The 19,585-nt window shown below is 44.3% G+C and overlaps 1 protein-coding gene across 2 annotated transcripts in view; it reads right to left on the bottom strand.

The window, feature by feature from the left end:
• ARG2 (arginase 2) overlaps nucleotides 1-19,585 on the bottom strand; it is a 31,911-nt gene that overhangs the window by 6,782 nt on the left and 5,544 nt on the right. For both annotated transcript variants that reach the window (XM_032344569.1, XM_032344568.1), the window contains exon 3: nucleotides 1,771-1,948. In XM_032344569.1, coding sequence (XP_032200460.1) covers nucleotides 1,771-1,948 — 178 coding nt within the window. The remainder of the gene's footprint in view (nucleotides 1-1,770; nucleotides 1,949-19,585) is intronic.

The raw sequence follows: 19,585 nt of genomic DNA, 5'->3' as shown, positions 1-19,585 counted from the left end.
CTTGGACTCTGTGTACATTGGCCAACTGTCCTGTCCCAGTTATAGGAATATAGCTGATGAAATCCTGTTTGGAAAGCTGCCCAGCTTCCCAGTAACTGAAGAATTTGACATAGATGGGAGATGCAACTTAAGCATCTAAGGAACTAACTACAGCTCTCCTGAGTATGGCATGAGACAGCATTTTAAGCTCCATGCTCCATGACGGGCCCTTCATGAGGGATAGCACAGTCTAGTGTGAAAAGTAGTGGATTAAGTCAGAATCAGGTTTTTCCCAGAAAGGGAAATTTAGGTGATTTAGGACAAATCATCTAGTTTTACCAGACAGTTTCCTTTTTCTAGAAGAAGGCGATAATTTGTCTTATGTAAGTCAGTCTGATGTCTAAGGGAATACTTTATACTGTGTAAAAGGAGCAGGGTGACCTAATGAAGCCACCTTCCTTTAAAATGTTCAGTAGCTCTTCAGTCTATATACTCATCCCTTCTAGAATCTTCAGATGACCTAGGTTTGAGCACTGAACAGGGAATAAGGAATAGTGACAGGGCTGCAATAGATAGCTATAGACAAAAGAAAAGCTAAAGACTGTGATAATCAGACAGTCATTAGAAGGTCAATACAAATGAGAGCGAACACTGAGCTAAGAGGAATATCCACCCTCTAGTTGATTTAATTTGATCGCTGTAGAGAACGTGGACTACTCTTACTCTACCTAAAATTTTATTCTTATTGAGGAAATCTACCTGCACTTAAAATTGTAACAAAGATTTCAACCTCTGTTAAGGGGAAAAAAAAAAAAAAAAAAGCCCTCTGTGCACCACAGGGGAAGTTACTGGATTGGCTCTCAAAAGAAGTTAATTAATTGCCTTCAGAGGTCACACTGAATTTGAATCCCACCCTGCTGCTTCCTGGTTCTAGAAGTTGAGTTATCTGACCTCTGTCCCTCAGCGTTCGTAGCAGTAAATCAGGTAAAACTGCATCTGCCTCATGGCATTATGAGGGGTAAATGAGAATATATATGAAGTGCCCAGTCAGCAATCCTAGTATTTGAATGCTGTTTTTCTTTCTACCAAAAACCTTTATTATTTAGTTCAAATAGGACTCCTCTGGCCCAGAATGATCTTTCCCTTCTCTAAAATTCTGTAGAATTCAGTATATTTTTTCATCCCATGTGTATTTATTTTATCTAGTCCTACTAGGTCACAGTTTCCACAATTCCTAGCATTGCTTGAGAACACACCAAGCAGTGTTCAATAAAGTACATGCTGATTCGCTAAGAGAAGGACCTATTAGTAACCTACGGGTCCACACGGTGAAGGTAGAGAACAGAAGTCACCTGGCAAGTGGGAAATCTATAACAGGTTAGCAGAAATGCTTTAAACACACACACACACACACAAATACCTCACAAATTCAGACTACTGATGGATCCTTCTAATTCTCCCAAATAGCCAAATGAAGGTCATAAGACCTTTCTTCCTAGGAAAACTTTACAAGAGATAAGCACAAAATGAAATAGGAACATACCGTGTCTAAAAACTTGGCTTAGTCTGCCTCTGAACTTGTCATCATACTATCCGGTGTGTCTTAACAATGAAAACCACAGGTGCCTCCAGCAGCTCAGGATCTTAGCTATTAAAATGCTATTAAGCACATCATTTCATAAAAGTTCTGAAGGGTGCTGTGCTCTTAAGTGGGGAAACAAGACAAGCTAACTGATTAGCCCAAAGCACCATACAATCCAGCTCCCCCACCACCCCTGCATCCCAGCTTACCTGTGGTCTCCTCCCACAGTGACACAGCTGTAGCCACTTGACACGGCTCTACTAACCACCTCAGCCAGTTCCTGGTTGGCAAGGCCCACTGAGCGAGGATTCACTATCAGGTTATTGTAGAGATCATCTTTAGGGACTGGAGTAAAACTCAAATCTCCAAAATCTTTTAGGCGGCAGCCTGGAAACACATGGGGGTATGACAAGATTAATTGTATGTTATTCCAACTCTTTTTTTTTTTTTTAAGATTTTATTTATTTATCAGAGAGAGAGGGAGAGAGAGCAAGCACAGGCAGACAGAATGGCAGGCAGAGGCAGAGGGAGAAGCAGGCTCCCTGCCGATGTGGAGCCTGATGTGGGACTTGATTCCAGGACACTGGGATCATGACCTGAGCCGAAGGCAGCTGCTTAACCAACTGAGCCACCCAGGCGTCCCTGTTACTCCAACTCGGCCTGGGCCACAAAACAGAACTTGTGACAAAGTACATGTCATACTCATTTTGCCACAGTAAAATTCAAAATGTCATGTGACTGGCAGGATGGTCTCATTCTCCCAGCAGTCCTGTGGAGGTAGATCCCATTAGGAATGCCATTTTACAAAGAAGCTTGGATTTGGAATGTGAAGCCCAGAAACATCCACTGGTTTAACCCAACAGTCACAAAATTGGTAGCAATTAGACCTTAGATATCCCAGAGTTATAGAGTACAAATACCATACCAAAAGGAACCATAGGATTTACAGTAAATTAAGTACTATTAATTTAGATAAAAAATAGAAATTTTCATGTTATAAACTTTTTTTTTTTAAGATTGATTTATTTGAGAGAGAGAGAGCCTGAGAGGGGAGAGGGTCAGAGGAAGAAGCAGACTCCCCGCTAAACAGGGAGCCCAATGTGGGACTCAATCCCAGTACTCTGGGATCACGACCCAAGCTGAAGGCAGGCATCCAACCAACTGAGCCACCCGGGCACCCATAAACTTTTTTTTTTTTTTTTTTTAATGAAAGGCCAGTCTGAGGATCTAAAGCATCCTAAAAGAGAAATGCCAAATATTTGTTACGTACAAAGATCCTAGGCAGTGTTTTAATTGCTTGATGTAAATGCTTTTTTTTTTATTGATTTTTAAAATGATTTATGTATTTACTTACTTACGTTAGAAAAGGGAGGAGAAAGGGAAACAGAATGTCAAGCAGACTCTGCACTGAGCACACAGAGCCAGACTTGGGGCCAGATCTCACAACCCTGAGATCATGACCTCAGCCAAAACCAAGAGTTGGATGCCCAATTAACTAAGTCACCCAGGTGCCCCATTTGACATAAATTATTTAAACTCACAACAGTCCTATTGGCAACTAAAACATGCCATTCTAGAGATAAGGAAATAAAGTCCCCAAATCACATAGCTGCTAAGTGGCAGAAGCAGGACCCAAATTATCTGCCAAAGCACCTGTGCAGAGCCAGTTAGGAGGCAGTGCCCAAAGAGAAGCCAGATATGGTGAATACACACATGTGGGACAGCAACGTCCTGCCCAGGACCGTGGGCAGCATGGTGGGACTCGACAACAGCAAGACCTTCACCTTCACCCAGGTGACCTTCAAGCCCAAGATGGTCAGCCACTACCTGATGATGATCAGTACACTACCGTGTACAAGCCCATGACTATGGCTGGCCCACCATCTGGGTCACCCACTCCTCCACCTCAGACCCCCTCAAGTAGCCCATTAGGTCAATAAAGTATAGACTTCTCTTTTAAAAAACTGTTTTAAAAGAACTAGTGATACATTCTGACAATGTGCTAGGATACTTCTCTCAGATTTCACATATTCCGAAGAACTATGCCACCTTCACTGCACATTCATTTTTTACCTAAGTAGCATTCTTGCCATGTAACCCTATATCAATAAATTCGTTGGTGCCATTTTTAGGGTTAGGCCTAAGTAATCCAACTCTCATGAACAGATCTGAACTGTCAGGGAATATAACATTACCCTAGATTGTATCCTTAAGGCCCTGCTTCTCAAGCTGGAGTCCAGGGAATTTTAGGGGACAGGGGTGGGGAGACGAGTGGTCACAGGATAGTAATACAGGCAGAGATTTTTTAAAAAAGATTTTTATGGGACGCCTGGGTGGCTCAGTTGGTTAAGCAGCTGCCTTCGGCTCAGGTCATGATCCCGGCGTCCTGGGATCGAGTCCCACATCGGGCTCCTTGCTCAGCGGGGAGCCTGCTTCTCCCTCTGCCTCTGCCTGCCTCTCTGTCTGCCTGTGCTCGCTCTCTCCCCCTCTCTCCTCTGATAAATAAATAAAATTTAAAAAAAAGATTTTTATTTATTTATTTGACAGAGAGAGAGAGAGATCACAAGTAGGCAGAGAGAGAGGGGAAGCAGACTTTCCACCAAGCGGAGAGCCCGATGTGGGACTTGATCCCTGGGCCCTGAGATGACCTGAGCTGAAGGCAGAGGCTTAACTCACTGAGCCACCCAGGCACCCCACAGGCAGAGATTTAATACTAGATTAAGATCCTAGGTGCCTGGGTGGCTTAGTAGGTAAGTGCCTTTGGCTCGGGTCATGATCTCAGGGTCCTGGGATCAAGCCCTCCATCAGGCTCCCTGCTCAGTGGGAAGCCTGCTTCTCCCTCTCCTACCATTTCCCCAACTTGTGCTCGCACATGTTCTCTCTCTGAAATAAATAAAATCTTTCAAAAAAAAAATTTGGATTAAGAGGAGCATGGATCCATCTTGAATTTAAACTACAGTTTTGAGCTTTATACCTTTTTTTCCCCCCTAAAGTACTTAATTTGAGAGAGAGAATCTGCACACACAGGGTCAGAGAGGCGGAGAGTCCCAAGCACGCTCTGCACTGCACGTGGAGCTGGACACAGGGCACCATCCCACAACTAGGAGATCCTGACCTGAGCTGAAGCCAGAAGTCAGACAATTGAACTAATAACTATGCCACCCAGGTACCCCTTGAGCTTTACCTCTTGAATCCATACTCAGTTCAAAGCTAAACCAAGAGAATGTAAAAATTCGAGAAGCAATGATTTGTAACAAAAGGCCATCCAATGAATCACCGCTAAGAGGAATACCAGAAGCAAAATGGAAAACCTTATTCTATTCCCAAAATTAAGAAGCAGCTACAGCTTCAGAACTCTATGTATCTTTTGGTCATTGCATTTTTTTTTAAGGGTTTAGGATTTCTGATAATTTTTTTTTTCCTTAAGATTTTTATTTATTTATGGGGCGCCTGGGTGGCTCAGTGGGTTAAGCCGCTGCCTTCGGCTCAGGTCATGATCTCAGGGTCCTGGTATCGAGTCCCGCATCGGGCTCTCTGCTCAGCAGGGAGCCTGCTTCCTTCTCTCTCTCTGCCTGCCTCTCAGTGTACTTGTAATTTCTCTCTGTCAAATAAATAAATAAATAATCTTTAAAAAAAAAAAAAAAGATTTTTATTTATTTATTTGACAGATCACAAGTAGGCAGAGTGGCAGGCTGGGGAGGGAGGAAGCAGGCTCCCCACCGAGCAGAAAGCCCAACCCCAAGACCCTGGGATCATGACTTGAGCTGAAGGCAGAGGCTTAGCCCACTGAGCCACCCAGGCACCCCTGCTTTTTTTTTTTCTTAAAGTTTTATTTATTGAGGTGCCTGGGAGGCTCAGTTGCTAAGTATCTGCCTTTGGCTCAGGTCATGATTCCAGGGTCCTGGGATCAAGCCCCGCATCAGGTTCCCTGCTCAGCAGGAAACCTGCTTTTCTCTCTCCCACTCCCTCTGTGTATATTCCCTCTCTGCCTCTCGCTTATATTCCCTCTCTCGCCGTCTCTCTCTCTGTGTCAAATAAATAAGTAAAAATCTTTAAAAATTAAAAAAAAGATTTTATTTGTCAGATAGAGTGCACACAAGCAAGGGGAATGGCAGTTAGAGGGAGAAGCAGCCTTCTTGGGCTCCTGCTGAGCAAGGAGCCCAAGGCAGGACTTCATCCCGAAACCCTGGGGTCATGACCCGAGCCAAAGGGACCTGCTTAACCAACTGAGCCATCCTGGCACCCCAGTAACTGCATTTTAATATATAATCCTGAAAATGCCCAGAGATCTGGAAACTGAAAGAGAAAATATTGAAGGTAGGAGAATACGATAACAGACCAAAGTCACTGGGATCCAAGAGAAAAAAGTATGACCAAATAAAACATCTATAAAAATCCTTTGAAACGATAAAAAAACATAAGGAATATGCACTTTATAAGATCTCAGTACAGGGGCATCTGTGTGGCTCAGTGGGTTAAGCCTCTGCCTTCCACTCAGGTCATGATCTCAGGGTCCTGGGATCGAGTCCCTCATCGGGCTCTCTGCTCAGCAGGGAGCCTGCTTCCCCCTCCCCCTCTGCCTGTCTCTCTGCCTACTTGTGATCTCTCTCTCTCTCTCTCTCTCTCTTTCTGTCAAATAAATAAATAAAATCTTAAAGAAAAAGAAGATCTCAGTACAGAGGCACCTGGGTGGTTCAGTCAGTGAAGGCTCTGTCTTCAGCTCAGGTCATGATCCCAGGGTCCTGAGATCAAGCCCCCACATCAGGCTCCCTGCTCTGCGGAGAACCTGCTCTTCCTCTCCTGCTCCCGCTGCTTGTGCTGTCAAATAATCTTTATCAGGTCTTGCTATTGGCAATAATCTTGGGCTGGACAGATTCTGAATGTCAGTTTCTCCTTCCCTATCCATGTTTATCTGTGTACCCCCTTGAGCCACATCAAGCATTTAGATTCTTACTAGGTATAAGACATCAGGGCATGCCTGGTGTTTTATAATATTAAGCATATAAATAGAAAAGCTATATTATCCAATTAATGTTAATATTAACTAATTATTGATGACTAACTCATTTAATCTTCACATGATCAATAAGAAATACCTAGGAATCAACCCAGTGGATAAGTGACAGAACTTGGGGGAACACACAACAAGTCCAGGCATGGAATCTAGGATGTAGACTCCAGTAACAGAGAATATAGTACTCAGCTCACTATTAAAGAAGAAAGCTGCAAAAAGCCTATAAAAGACCCTAAAAAGAATTCGACAGTCTAAGATAATGCTCTCCAAGGAAGAGAGACCAAATTTCATAAAAGGATTTGGGTCATTAATTGTGTAACTCTGTGAAGTGGATCAGCAGATTACTTCACAGCCTAGATAATGGGTTCTTCTAAGATTATCCAACTCCATTTGCTCTCATTCCTTACTCTCCAAACAACCTCCCTCTGATTATTCACTTAGACTCCCTGTTGCCCTCATACCAGCAAGAGGGCCTCCTAATAGTGGATGTCGGAAGGACTGTTGCTCACTGTTAACTATGAATGGGCATTTCGGTATACACATCACAGTTAGCGTGAGTCTCTGGGTTGGAAAGCCTGATAAGCTCTGCACATAAAGATTTCTGTTCCTAACTTATTCAAAGAAGTAAATGCTCTCCTCTGTTCATTGCAGCATTTTTACCATTACGCACACACACACACACATATATATATATATATATATATATATATAAAATACTCAGCCGGGGCACCTGGGTGGCTCAGTCGGTTAAAGCCTCTGCCTTTGGCTCGGGTTATGATTTCAGGGTCCTGGGATGGAGTCCCGCATCAGGCTCTCTGCTCAGCAGGGAGCCTGTTTCGTCCCTCTCTCTCTGCCTGCCTCTCTGCCTGCTTCTCTGCCTGCTTGTGATCTCTGTCTGTCAAATAAATAAAATCTTTAAAATACTCAGCCATAAAAAGAACGAAATCTTGCCATTTGCAACGACATGGATAGACCTGAAGGGCATTATGCTAAATGAAATAAGTCAGACGGAAAGGTACCATATGATTTCACTTATATGTGAAACCTAAAAAACAAAACCAGAAACAGACTCAAATACTGTTGCCAGAGGGAGAAGGGTAGAGGGATGGGCAAAGTAGGTGAAGGGGATTAAGAGGTACAAACTTTCAGTTATAAAGTAAGTCCTGTATACTCAGTAATCCTGTAGTAACATTGTTTGGGGACAGGTGCTGACCCCCTTATGGTGAGCACTGTGGATCTCCAGACTTGTCCCGTCACTATGTTGTGTACTTGAAATTACTATTGTATGTCAACTATACTTCAATAATAAAATTTAAACAAAAACTCTTTTCTTCCTGGGTCTACAAAACTGAGGACCAGACCCCCTGAAAGGATTAATATCTTAAGAGACCCTGCCTGAGTTGTCCACCCTATAGGACTCCCAATTCTGCTCTTTATTTAAACAAACAAACAAACAAAAAGTGCCAGATAAGGACTAAGGACAATGAGTGTTAAATGACTTTAAGGAAATTCAGAGAGGATTGGGGGGTGGGGTGGGGGTCAAAGAATGACTCGCCCATCAAGTAAAGTTTATACTAGCATTGTTTTGCTATTTTTGTTGTTCTCTTTCCTTACTGGAAGAAAATTTTTATAAAATCAATAAGGAAGTATCTAATCGTGAAAGCCCCACCCCACATCCCAGGCTTGACTACTCTAGCTTTACAGACCTTTGTATATAAACACAATTCATACTATTTTTAAATAAGGTTGGAGTATGCTTAGCTGCTGTAACTAATCTTCTCCTACAACAATGGCTCAGACCCAGTAAACTGGTTTCTTGTTCATTTAACATCCCGGGGTGGAGGGGGTTGGGCATTCTAGGTCAGCAGGAGGCTTTCCTCCATGCACTAATTCAGAGATCAAGCTCCTTCTGGCTTGTGGCTCTGCCATCATGAGAGCTTTGCCATCTGTGTGGCTAAGGTTGGGTCTCCCTGGGGCCAAGGCAGCAGGAGAGAAAGAAAGAAGGCTCGTCTGCTTTTAAAGGCTCTGGCCTAAAAGTGGCTCATCATACCTGCTCACATGGTACCAGTCAACAAAGGCAGGTCTGACTTCTGTCCAGAAGAAAATGTGTTTTGGCAGACAGCTAGCCATCTCTGCCACAATCTCAACTTTTAATTTCTACTGCCATAACCTTAAAGTGATTAAGAACTCACAGTACAAAAGCCTATGTTGCTGATTCTAACTCTTGGCAATCCTAACTATTCTAGTTCATTACAGAGCTGAGCTGGTGAACATACTAGGCCATCCTGATAGAGCCTCTTAGGACCTTTCTCCTCCAATGCCTGCTTTACCAAAACCATCGTAACACCAAAGGACCAGCAGAGAAGAGCCCAGGATTGGTTTCTAAAGAATTAACAAGGTTCTGAAAGAAGTCACTCAACTCTTTCCATGTTGGAAAGAGTTGAGTGTCTTAACAGAAATGAGAAGTTTGCCTATGGGAGTAATGCAAATGAGGCTGAAGAGAACAGGCATTGTAACCCACAGGGCAGCATTTTTGAGGAGCGGGGAGACTGACGGGAGGTTCATGTTTTGTAAGAACAGGATGAACAGTAATAATGAAGCTATTACTTTAATAGAGAGCTGTGGCGATTTCTTTCAGTTAGGAAGGCCCAAGAAATGGTCTCACTGATTTTTTTTTTCTTTAAAGATTTATTTATTTATTTGACAGAGACATCACAAGTAGACAGAGAGGCAGGCAGAGAGAGAGAGAGAGAGGGAGAGGGAGAAGCAGGCTCCCTGCTGAGCAGAGAGCCCGATGTGGGACTCGATCCCAGGACCCCGAGATCATGACCTGAGCCGAAGGCAGCGGCTTAACCCACTGAGCCACCCAGGCACCCCTGGTCTCATTGATTTCTAAAGAATCTTAGAGTCCAAGTGAGAAGAGCAAATATTACAATATGGGAAGAGTGTCTGTCTGTCGTGCTTGAAGGAGCTGTCCCCTTGTTGGACTTTGTGGCTCAGGTCAGTTCATCGGCAAGTCTAGATCAGATGAGATGACGTTGCCCTGCTGCTCCTTCTTCCCAGAAGGCATTGTAGGACAATGGTAGGACAACTTAAGACTTCAGAGAAGCTCTCCTGACAAACTGATTTGAACCAACATGAGAGAGCTCTCGTGTCTACTTGCAGTGGGGAAAGGACAGCTCTGCAGACACTGGAACAGCTTCGCTGCTTTTCTCTGCAGTGAGGGTAATAAAAATCCACCGAATACTACTGATCTTTTAAGCCGAAATGTCACCTTTGGCCTTGATAAACCCCTCCAGTCTTCATCAGAGAGGAGTGAGGACACACGTACATCAGCAGAATGATGTAACCCACTTGTGGGGAAGAAATCAAAACAGCCCTCCCTGACCTTAGCAGTATCTGGGGACAGCACTTCTGTTCCAGGGCCCCAATCTCTGGGGAATCCCTGAAGGAAGCCAGTGATAGGGAAAGGAACAAAATGGTCTCCATCCACCACACCATTCTAGATGTTTCACAGAGAGCAGCCAATCCTCACAGCCTCAGCTGCTCTCAGCGTCCACCCAGTGGAGAGGAGGAAATTCAGCCAAGTGAATAGCTCCAACTGTGTAGGACAAGCCTGAATCACCCTCTCACTAGAGACTCGCATGAAGACAGTGTTCTGAGTCAGCAGCCCCTACAGGGGCCCCATTCTGTCTCCTGCTCTGACTTCCACTCACAGGGAGCTCTAACTGCTTCCAAGGCTCCCAGCAGGGTAAGAGAAATGGCCTCAGGAGGAGGCTGACACACAGAAGAGTCTGCCACACCACAGGGAGCCCACTAGCTGAATAACAGATTTCAAGAAAAGCTAGGAACCGAGTAGTGTGCAGTTTTTTTTAAACTGTCCCGGAAGGGTAGTACCTGGGTGGCTCAGTGAGTTAAAGCCTCTGCCTTTGGCTCAGGTCATGATCCCAGGGTGCTGGGATGGAGCTCTCTGCTCAGCAGGGAGCCTGCTCCTCCCTCCCCCACCTCTGCCTGCCTCTCTGCCTACTTGTGATCTCTGTCAAATAAATAAATAAAATCTTTAAAGAAAAATAAAATAAACGGTCACTGAATAGGATGGCATGTTTATTATGAATTGTCAGGAAGAACAAATCAGTGAAACTTGGAGAAAGAAAAAGATGCAGATCTCACTTGCAGCTGGGAGGGTACAAATATTAATGGCTTTTTTAAAGTTACAGACTCAAATATCATACAGGATAGACTTAGCCCCAAAGGGAATTCCTGGTATTATAAGGGAATGTAACTGCTAATCCTTAGAACCTCAAAACTGTACCTAGAAAACTAGCTTATTGAACACAAAGTTGCAAGGTTACCAGAGGTTTAAAAGTTAGGGGAAAAGGCCAGAGTTACTTCAGGCCATTTGAAATAAGAATTTCTCGCTTATCTCTAAAATGTGATTTGGGTAATAACGTTTGAAGAGGCTGTTACTTAAGGGAAAGTCGTTTGATTACCACTAAGAAAATGCAGATGTCTGCATTTTAGTAAGTGCATCTGACTGTAGGGGCTGTACAACCCCCAGAATCAGGAGTCCCAGAGGCCTCTCAAAATCCGCTCTTTGCTTCTTCGTCTCTGGCTCCAAAAGAAGCTGAGTGTATCGGGGAAAGAAATCCCATCACGAAGATAACACCTATTTTTTTTCTGGTTCACTTCTGGGTCTCTGAGAGGACTGCTTTAACCAGGGCTCTCAACATCTCCTTCTTCCTCACCCAGTTGTCTGAGGCAGTGAGGAGCCGGCTGAGGAAGACCAGGGCAGGGAGAGTGGCTTGAGGAGGAAGGGTGACCCCGGGCTTCTAGGCTTCATGTCAGACACGTCCAGCTGGCATGCACCAGAGTTCGCCTCAAAAATCAAATGATACAAACATGGTGTCCATAGATGCCTTTGCAGGAATGGGATACTTGAGTAAAAAAATTCTAAATACAGGACTTGAAAATTCAGTTCACGACATGTAATGGAGATGACTTACAACACCATTTATAGTTTTCTTGCTACCTGGTTCTCTGGCAACATTGGTCCTTCATAAGGAGAAGAGAGTGTCACTGTCTGAAGAAAAGCTGAGTAATGTTTGCCCTCTGTGATGAGGAAGCACGAGGCTGGCTGAAGACAAAGCAAAAGCTGGCGCCTTGTACCCCCAGCCTCCATCCGCTCCCCCTCAGTCCTATGTGTAGCATCCCTCAGGCAGCCCTGACTGCCATGAACAATAAGCAAATAGTTAACTTGCAGAGCTCACAATCCTGCTAGACAGGAGTCTCCCTTGGCTTACAAATGTCCTAAATCTCACTAACAAAGATGATTTATAGCAGGATTGTGACATCCCACCAAAAAGTCTCCCAACTATCTTAATGTTAATGGCTGGTCTAAAGACAACATTGATCAAGCCGCAAGGGCAAGGCCTCCAAGGCCTCCGGTAGGCCTCTGACATCTTGGCACCTTATAGGCCCTCTTTAGCATATGAAAACTCCGTAGAAACCTCCCTTCCCCTCACCTTCCCCCAGCCACAGGGTACATAACCTGCCACCCCTCACAACCCGGTGCAGCAGCTCTTCCTGCCCAGGGGTCCTGTCCCCGTGCTTTCATAAACTATCATTTTGCACCAAAGATGTCTCAAGAATTCTTTCTCGGTCATCGGCTCCGGACCTCAGCCCACCGAACCTCACCTAGGTTCTAGAACTTCATCACCTGGACCAAACTCACGTCAACCCTCGAAGCTCCTCTAGACCGTGGCGAACCAACTCAGGCTTTTGCAAATGGACCGTTAGCTGGTGGCACCCCCATAAGCCTGGTTCCAGCGCAGGCAGGGGTAGAGGGAGAGGAGGGTGCCTCTGGCTTCCCAAGTCACAGCAACATAACCATCTCCTCCATTCAGAACAAGATCGTTGAGCTTCTCTGGAGAGAGATCTGCTAGTGGTAACAGGCCAACAAAACTTCAACCTGCTCCAATGTAGAGCCACAGGAAGAGACAACGACAATCCCTGGGGATAAAGAACAGCTCTCCAGAAAATGTGATCTTTTCTAAGTTCTTCATATTTGACCTTGTTCCAGAAAAGATTTGAAGGGAAACATATCAGACTAGTGACGGACTACAGCTTCACGAGCTAACAGTTCTGATGTATAGCTCTCTTCCCCAGAGCCTAGGCTGGCATCCTAGGGAGTGTTCCCAGGGAACCTGGAACCAGACAGACCACATTCCAGACCCCTCTAGGCGGAAAACAGAGTGCATACAAGATAGCCACAGGAGGTGAAGTGCCACAACAGACACAAAAGGAAGAATTCTTGCCCTCTGGCCCCTAACTTCCTGGACGAGTCAAGATCACCAACCAAGTTCAGTTTCTGAGCTTGTCCTATCTCACATGCTCTTAGGAGTATTACCTGAGATAAGGGAAAGCCTCCACATGCTAAGGTTTATATCTTAGTTCAACTGGATGAAGCATCTTTGTGGTTTTGTGCCCCACCCTACCGTTTCTCTTTTCCTTGAAACTGATGGCGTAACCTAAGACTTCCCAAAACCTGTTTGTAATAGACTGTCATTTTGATAAAATCAGGTTTTGGTGAGAAGCTGCAAACACACACAGGCCCACAGATCGCACACTGAAACGGCTGTTAGAGTCTCCAGCTCTCACACACAGCTTGAATCTTCCAAATCTATGAAATACTACTAAGGCAAAGCCAATTAATCTTGGAACGCCGACTCTCTGAAGCCCTAAGCACGATGCCATCTGCTCTGTGACTCAATTCTTGGGTCATACAGGAAGGAGTTTTTTACTTCTTTTCCTCTTCAGTGGTTTCTGACCTTGTGGCCTGGGGGAAGGAGCCAGGAAGATTTGGTCTGTCTTCTCCCAATCTGAGCATTACTACACCTGTTATATTAATACAACCTCATATCTGAATCTGGAAGGTATTAGCCAGCAATAAAAGTGGAAGAGGGAAAGGCTTCAAGCAGAAGAGGCACAGAATACCTTCAGCCCTATAGAACAATTCACAATTCCCGGGAGCCCAGGGTTCCTGGGAGGACTGTGGAGAAGAGGGGGGTATGCAGGGGTGGGGGTAGAGGTGTTGCAAAAGGAGAGTGACAGTGGGGAAGGGGCAGGACACAGATCCTAAGCAGGGAGCTTACTAAGGTTTCCACATCAAGAAGTGACCAATCAAATCTGTGCTGCAGATTTAGTGCCCTCGGGGCCTGAGGGAAAGGGATTGGCCCAGAGAAGAGCAGCTCCACAAGGGGAGAAAAAAAAAGACAAGGCCATAGGAGAAGCAACAGATGCTGGTAATACTTACAGTGGGAATGGAGATTAAGGGCCCTCACACCAGCTCTCTGGTTTACTACCAGAGTTGAGGAGGACACAGGGGAAGGGAGTGAAGAAGATGAGAAGTTCGGTACTGGATAGATGGCCTTGAGGTGTTAGAGACTACCTTGTTGAAACTACATGGAGTGGCACCTGGGTGGCTCAGTTGAACATCTGCCTTTGGCTCAGGTCATAATCACACGGTCCTGGGATGGAGCCCTCTTAATTGGGACTTCAAGCTCAGGGTGTAGTCTGCTTCTCTTCCTCTCCCTCTGCCCCTCCCCTCTGCTTGCAAGCTTGGTGCTCTAAAATAAATACATCTAAAAAAAAAAAAAAAAAAAAGGGCGCCTGGCTGGCTCAGTGGGTTAAGCCGCTGCCTTCGGCTCAGGTCATGATCTCAGGGTCCTGGGATCGAGTCCCGCGTCGGGCTCTCTGCTCAGCAGGGAGCCTGCTTCCTCCTCCCTCTCTGCCTGCCTCTCTCCCTACTTGTGATCTCTCTCTGTCAAATAAATAAATAAAATCTTTAAAAAAAAAAAAAAAGGCACTGCCATGTATTGATGATTGACACTGGGTAACAGAGACAACAAATTCACTAGGTCACCGTCTCTACTTGGTTATGTTTGAACATTTCCATATAAAGTCAAAAAGATACACAGAAGCCAAATGGGCGACAGGTTTGGAGCTGAGCAAAGAAACAAGTGTTGGAGATAAAGCTTTGGAGGCATCAGCATACAAGTGACAGAAAAGCCACGGGGAATAGACAAAATGCCAACTGAGAGAATATTAAAGCAAGAGAATCAAGGGCAGAACCCTGAGGAATACCAGATAGCTGAAAATCTAGTCAAGGAACCTGAAGAGCTAAAACCAGAAGAACATGGGGTCTGTTTCAATAAGGAAGGAATGGAGGGGCGCTTTGGTGGCTCACTCATTAAGTATCTGCCTTGGGCTCAGGTCATGGTCCCAGGGTCCTGGGATTGAGCCACACATCAGGCTCCCTGCTCAATGGAAAGCCTGCTTCTCTCTCCCATTCCCCCTGCTTGTGTTCTCCCTCTTGCTATGTCTCTCTCTGTCAAATAAATAAAATCTTCAAAAATATATATATAATAACAAGGAAGGAGTGGCCGACAGTGATGAGTAAGGTGAATGCTGCAGTGTCTCCCCTGATAGAACATAGGAGGTCCAAGACCACAGCAAAACCAGTTTTGTTGCAATGATGGCCCAGGACGTCAGACTCAGCAAGTCAAAGTGTGCAAGGGCAGTGGAGAAACCATGACAGTAAGATCTGCAGTTAATTACTGAAGGGATGGGTTAGAAGTTGAAGAACAAGAGGAAGGAAAGGGTAATTGCTAGAACAAGAACACTCTGAAGGCAGGAGAGATAGGATCTGGAGCATAGGGAGGTGGTGTGACCATTTGTTCCTTGTCCAAGATCTGTTCTTCACTTCTCCGGTGAGACAGCGGACCTCTAGCTGGGAACATGACCTCTTAGAATTAAGACTAAACTCACCATCTTCCCCTGTAACTGGGTGTGGCCATATGACCCATCGGGGCCAACAGGATAAGCAGGAGTGCCCTGCAGCTTCTTGGAAACTTTCCTTCAGGGAAAGCACAAGTTCTCCCTTCACCTGCTTCTGTCCATTCTTGCCCCCTGCTGCCAGATAGGACCCCACACCATCTGGGACCATTAGATAGAGACCTTGCTGGTGGAACAGCGAGCTAAGAATCTAGGTCCAAACTATAAAAACAGAAGGTCCAAACCTGCTCTGGACTTCTCTCCAGACCTGTTTACTGGAGAGTGAGTTTTTTGTTGTTTTTTGTTTCCTAAGATTTATTTATTTGAGAGAGGGGGTCAGGGAGAGCCAGGGAGGGTGCGGGCACCCAAGGCCAGGGAGGAGGGAGTGGGAGAAGCAGGCTCCCCACTGAGCAGGAACCCCCGATGGGGAGCTTGATCCCAGGACTGCAGGATTATGACCTGAGCCAAACGAGCTGAGCCACCCAGTGCCCTTGACATGATTTTTCTAAAACTGCTGTTATTTTGTGCTTTATCACATGCAATTGTATCTACCCGACACCAGGAGGACGGGATCCCTCATCCTCTGAGGGTGTAAAAGAATTTTGGTCCATACAACTAACTGGGGGGAGTCATGGGGAAAAGGGCTGTTAAGGGAGTTTGTGCCTGAGTCAGAAAGACAAGACCCTGAGGATTGTGGGTAAAGACTTGAAACAGCCGTCATGGGAATCATGGGAAATGTGAGAGGGAGTACACCAGGAACACGCAGGACTTTAAAAAGTAGGAGGCCATACACTTATGACGGAGCCACTCTGAGTTTCTTCCACCACCACAGGAACTGAGAAGGCAGCCGACTGCCCCAGTCCAGGGATCGTGTTGCACAGGGCAAGAAATGAGTCTCTCTTACTCTACTGACTGTATGACCTAGAGAAAGTTTCTTATGGTTTCCAGGACAGACTTTTTTGGTTTGTTCATTCTCAGATTTATAGAGCAAAACAATGTGCTAAAAAGCTGAAAAAAAATCATTTTAAGCACATGGCATGGTCATGTCCTAAGAAAAGCTACAACCTCAAGCTACGGCCTCATTCTTAACTCACATTATATTCTAACTTACTTTAATTCTCCTTTAAATTGTGGTAAAATACACATAAAAATAATCACGTTTAAGTGGTATTAAGTACATTCACATTATTATATAACCATCACCACCATCCACCTCCAGAATTCCTTTCATCTGTACCCATTAAACAATATTTCTTCATTCCCCCTTCCCCTGGGCAACCACCACTCTGGGGCCCTGGGTAACCACCACTCTGCTTTCTGTCCCTCTGCGTTTGAATACTCTAGGTACCTTGTAAGTGGAATACAGTATTTGTCTTTTTGTGACTGGTTTATGTCACTTAGCATAATGTTCTCAAGGTTCACCCATGTTACAGCATATGTCAGAACTTTCCTTTTTTTTTTTTTTTTAAAGATTTTATTTATTTATTTATTTGACAGACAGAGAGAGATCACAAGTAGGCAGAGAGGCAGGCAGAGAGAGAAAAGGAAGCAGTCTCCCTGTTGAGTAGAGAGCCTGATGTGGGGCTCGATCCCAGGACCCTGGGATCATGACCTGAGCTGAAGGCAGAGGCTTTAACCCACTGAGCCACTCAGGCATCCCAGAACTTTCCTTTTTAAGGCTAATATTCCACTGTACGTTTGTATCATTTTATCCATCCATTCATCCATCAATGGGCTCTTGGGTTCCTTCCATCTTTTGGTTATTGTGTGCAATGCTATGAACATGGGTGTATAAATATCTCCTCTAGACCCTACTTTTAATTCTTTTGGGTATATGCCTGAGGTGAAATTGCTGATATGTTAACCATTTTTAATTTTTTGAGAAGCTGCCATATTGGTGTTTTGGGTTTTTTTTTGTTTTTTTGTTTTGTTTTGTTTTGTTTTTTAAGATTTTATTTATTTATTTGACAGAGATCACAAGTAGGCAGAGAGGCAGGCAGAGGAAGCAGGCAGAGGAAGCAGGCTCCCTGCTGAGCAGAGAGCCCAATGCAGGGCTGGATCCCAGGACCCTGAGATCATGACCTGAGCCCAAGGCAGAGGCTTAACCCACTGAGCCACCCAGGCGCCCCTGCCATATTGGTTTTGACAGCAGCTATATCATTTTGCATTCCTACTATAGTGCACAAGAGTCCTAATATCACCACATCCTCACCAATCTTGTTATTTTCGGGGTTTTTGTTTGTTTTTGTTGTTGTTTTTATTGTTTTTGACACTGGCCATCTTGATGGGTATTGTTTGTTTTTAACAAATTAAGAATGACCTAGTAGCAAGAGCCTAGCACAATGTCCAGAACATGGCAAATGGATAACAACTTTGAAATGAAAGGTCTAAGTTAAATTCTTTGCTGCCTGCTCCCTTTCTAAGAAGGAAAGATTTGGTTATACTGAAATTTGGTAAATCCCAATAATGCCTTTAAGAGATTTACCTACATCTGCTACGTTGGCTTTTGCTCCAGCATATTACTCAGCAAATTACCTACTGAAGAACGGCTTCATCACCTTCCAGAAAGAAACCAGCATCCATTGCCAGCCACTCCCCATTGCTTCTACCCACCAGTCCCCAGTTAGTCTACTTTGTCTCTTTGGATTTGCCTATTCTGGATAGTTCATATAAATGGAATCATAGAATATGTAGCTTTTTGTGTATTTCTTTCACTTACTATAATGCTTCCAAGTTTCAACCCTGCTGTAGCATGAATTAGAAATTCATTCTTTATGATTCAGTAATATTCCACTGTGTGGATATAGCCTATTTTTTTTTTATTAAAACAACTTAGATCTCCCATCAAAATCCAGATTTCTGGTTTTTCTTGAAAAACTGAAGAATAGAAGGCCTTCCCCTTCCCACAGAGCAATCACTGGCTAGAGCTCGATAATAGCATCTTGTTCCCTGAACATTCCCAGGCACCTTTCTTTCTCTGGGTCTTACTGTTCCTTCTGCCTGAAATACTCCCAGTTACATACCTTGTGCCTTTCTTCACCTGCCAAAGGTCTGCTCACAGGACTCCTTCTTGCTGAGGCCTCCCCAACTACATACACAATGCCTACTCTATCCCCAATACTTGCTATCCCCCACCACTTGCTTTCATTTTTTTATCATCTGACATACTGTATGTTTTACTTAAGTCTGTTTCCAACCACCCTTCATTAGAATGGCTGCTCCAAGATAACAAGACTTTCTTTTGTCCACTATTATATTCCCAGTACCTAAACCTTAGCAGTGCTCAAATTTTTGGAATATAGAAATTAGCGAAAGAACTTGTTATAGTTTTTAGTGACTAAAAGCTGCTCCTAGAAAAGTAAACCTGAAAATGATATTTAAAATGCTTTGATACATACTTTATATTACTTACATTTTAAGTGCAATCATTTTTACAGATGTCTACAGTCTTATAACTCTATTAAGATATAGGCTTAAGATCGAGAACACTGAAAATGATTTAAGTCATGGTAATACACTAAAATTGGTCTGTTTACTAGTCAGGCATGCCCAGAACTTAAAAATGTCTTTAGTTAAAATTTGAGGCGGTTTTCAGGAGTCACATTAATGAACGTGATGGTTCAAAAATCAAAGCACCAAGGAACAGAGAGCTGCTAAAACCCAGAGAGACTAAGATCTAGTCCTAAATTAACTAAAGGCCAAAGAAACTGTAACCTAATGAGTTATATTAACTTACAAGAAGACTGTGTCAAGTACTAGGGAAAAAGACAAACAAAAGAACAAGAATTTATTATCAAGAGACTAGAGAGAGGACTTAGAGTATCCCAGTCCACATGGCAATTTTTCTCCCTAGAATTTGTAAACTGCGTATCAATCGGGATCTCTAAACTACAAGCAACAGAAACCTGTTCTAGCTAATTACAGCAGAAAAGCAATTTATTCAATTTGGGTAACTGCCGGAATCTTTTTAAGAGGGCTGATATCTGGGTTAAAGGCCACAGTACCAGCAATTATGGCTCCCGAAGTCCCACTGCAGGATGGTCCGGTAAAGATCTAGAGCTCCACTACTCAGGAAAGGCACTGCATGCAGCTGGCACGACTGACCCCATGACGCTGGACAGAAGCCACTGCTGGCACTGTTACCACCCTGCACATCACAGAATGAATTCTTTGCTGCC

This window comes from Mustela erminea, chromosome 5 (genome assembly GCF_009829155.1).
Source record: "Mustela erminea isolate mMusErm1 chromosome 5, mMusErm1.Pri, whole genome shotgun sequence".
Classification (NCBI taxonomy): Eukaryota; Metazoa; Chordata; class Mammalia; order Carnivora; family Mustelidae; genus Mustela; species Mustela erminea.
The sequence above is the reverse complement of the archived record's forward strand: the minus strand, read 5'-3'. Positions and strand labels throughout refer to the sequence as shown.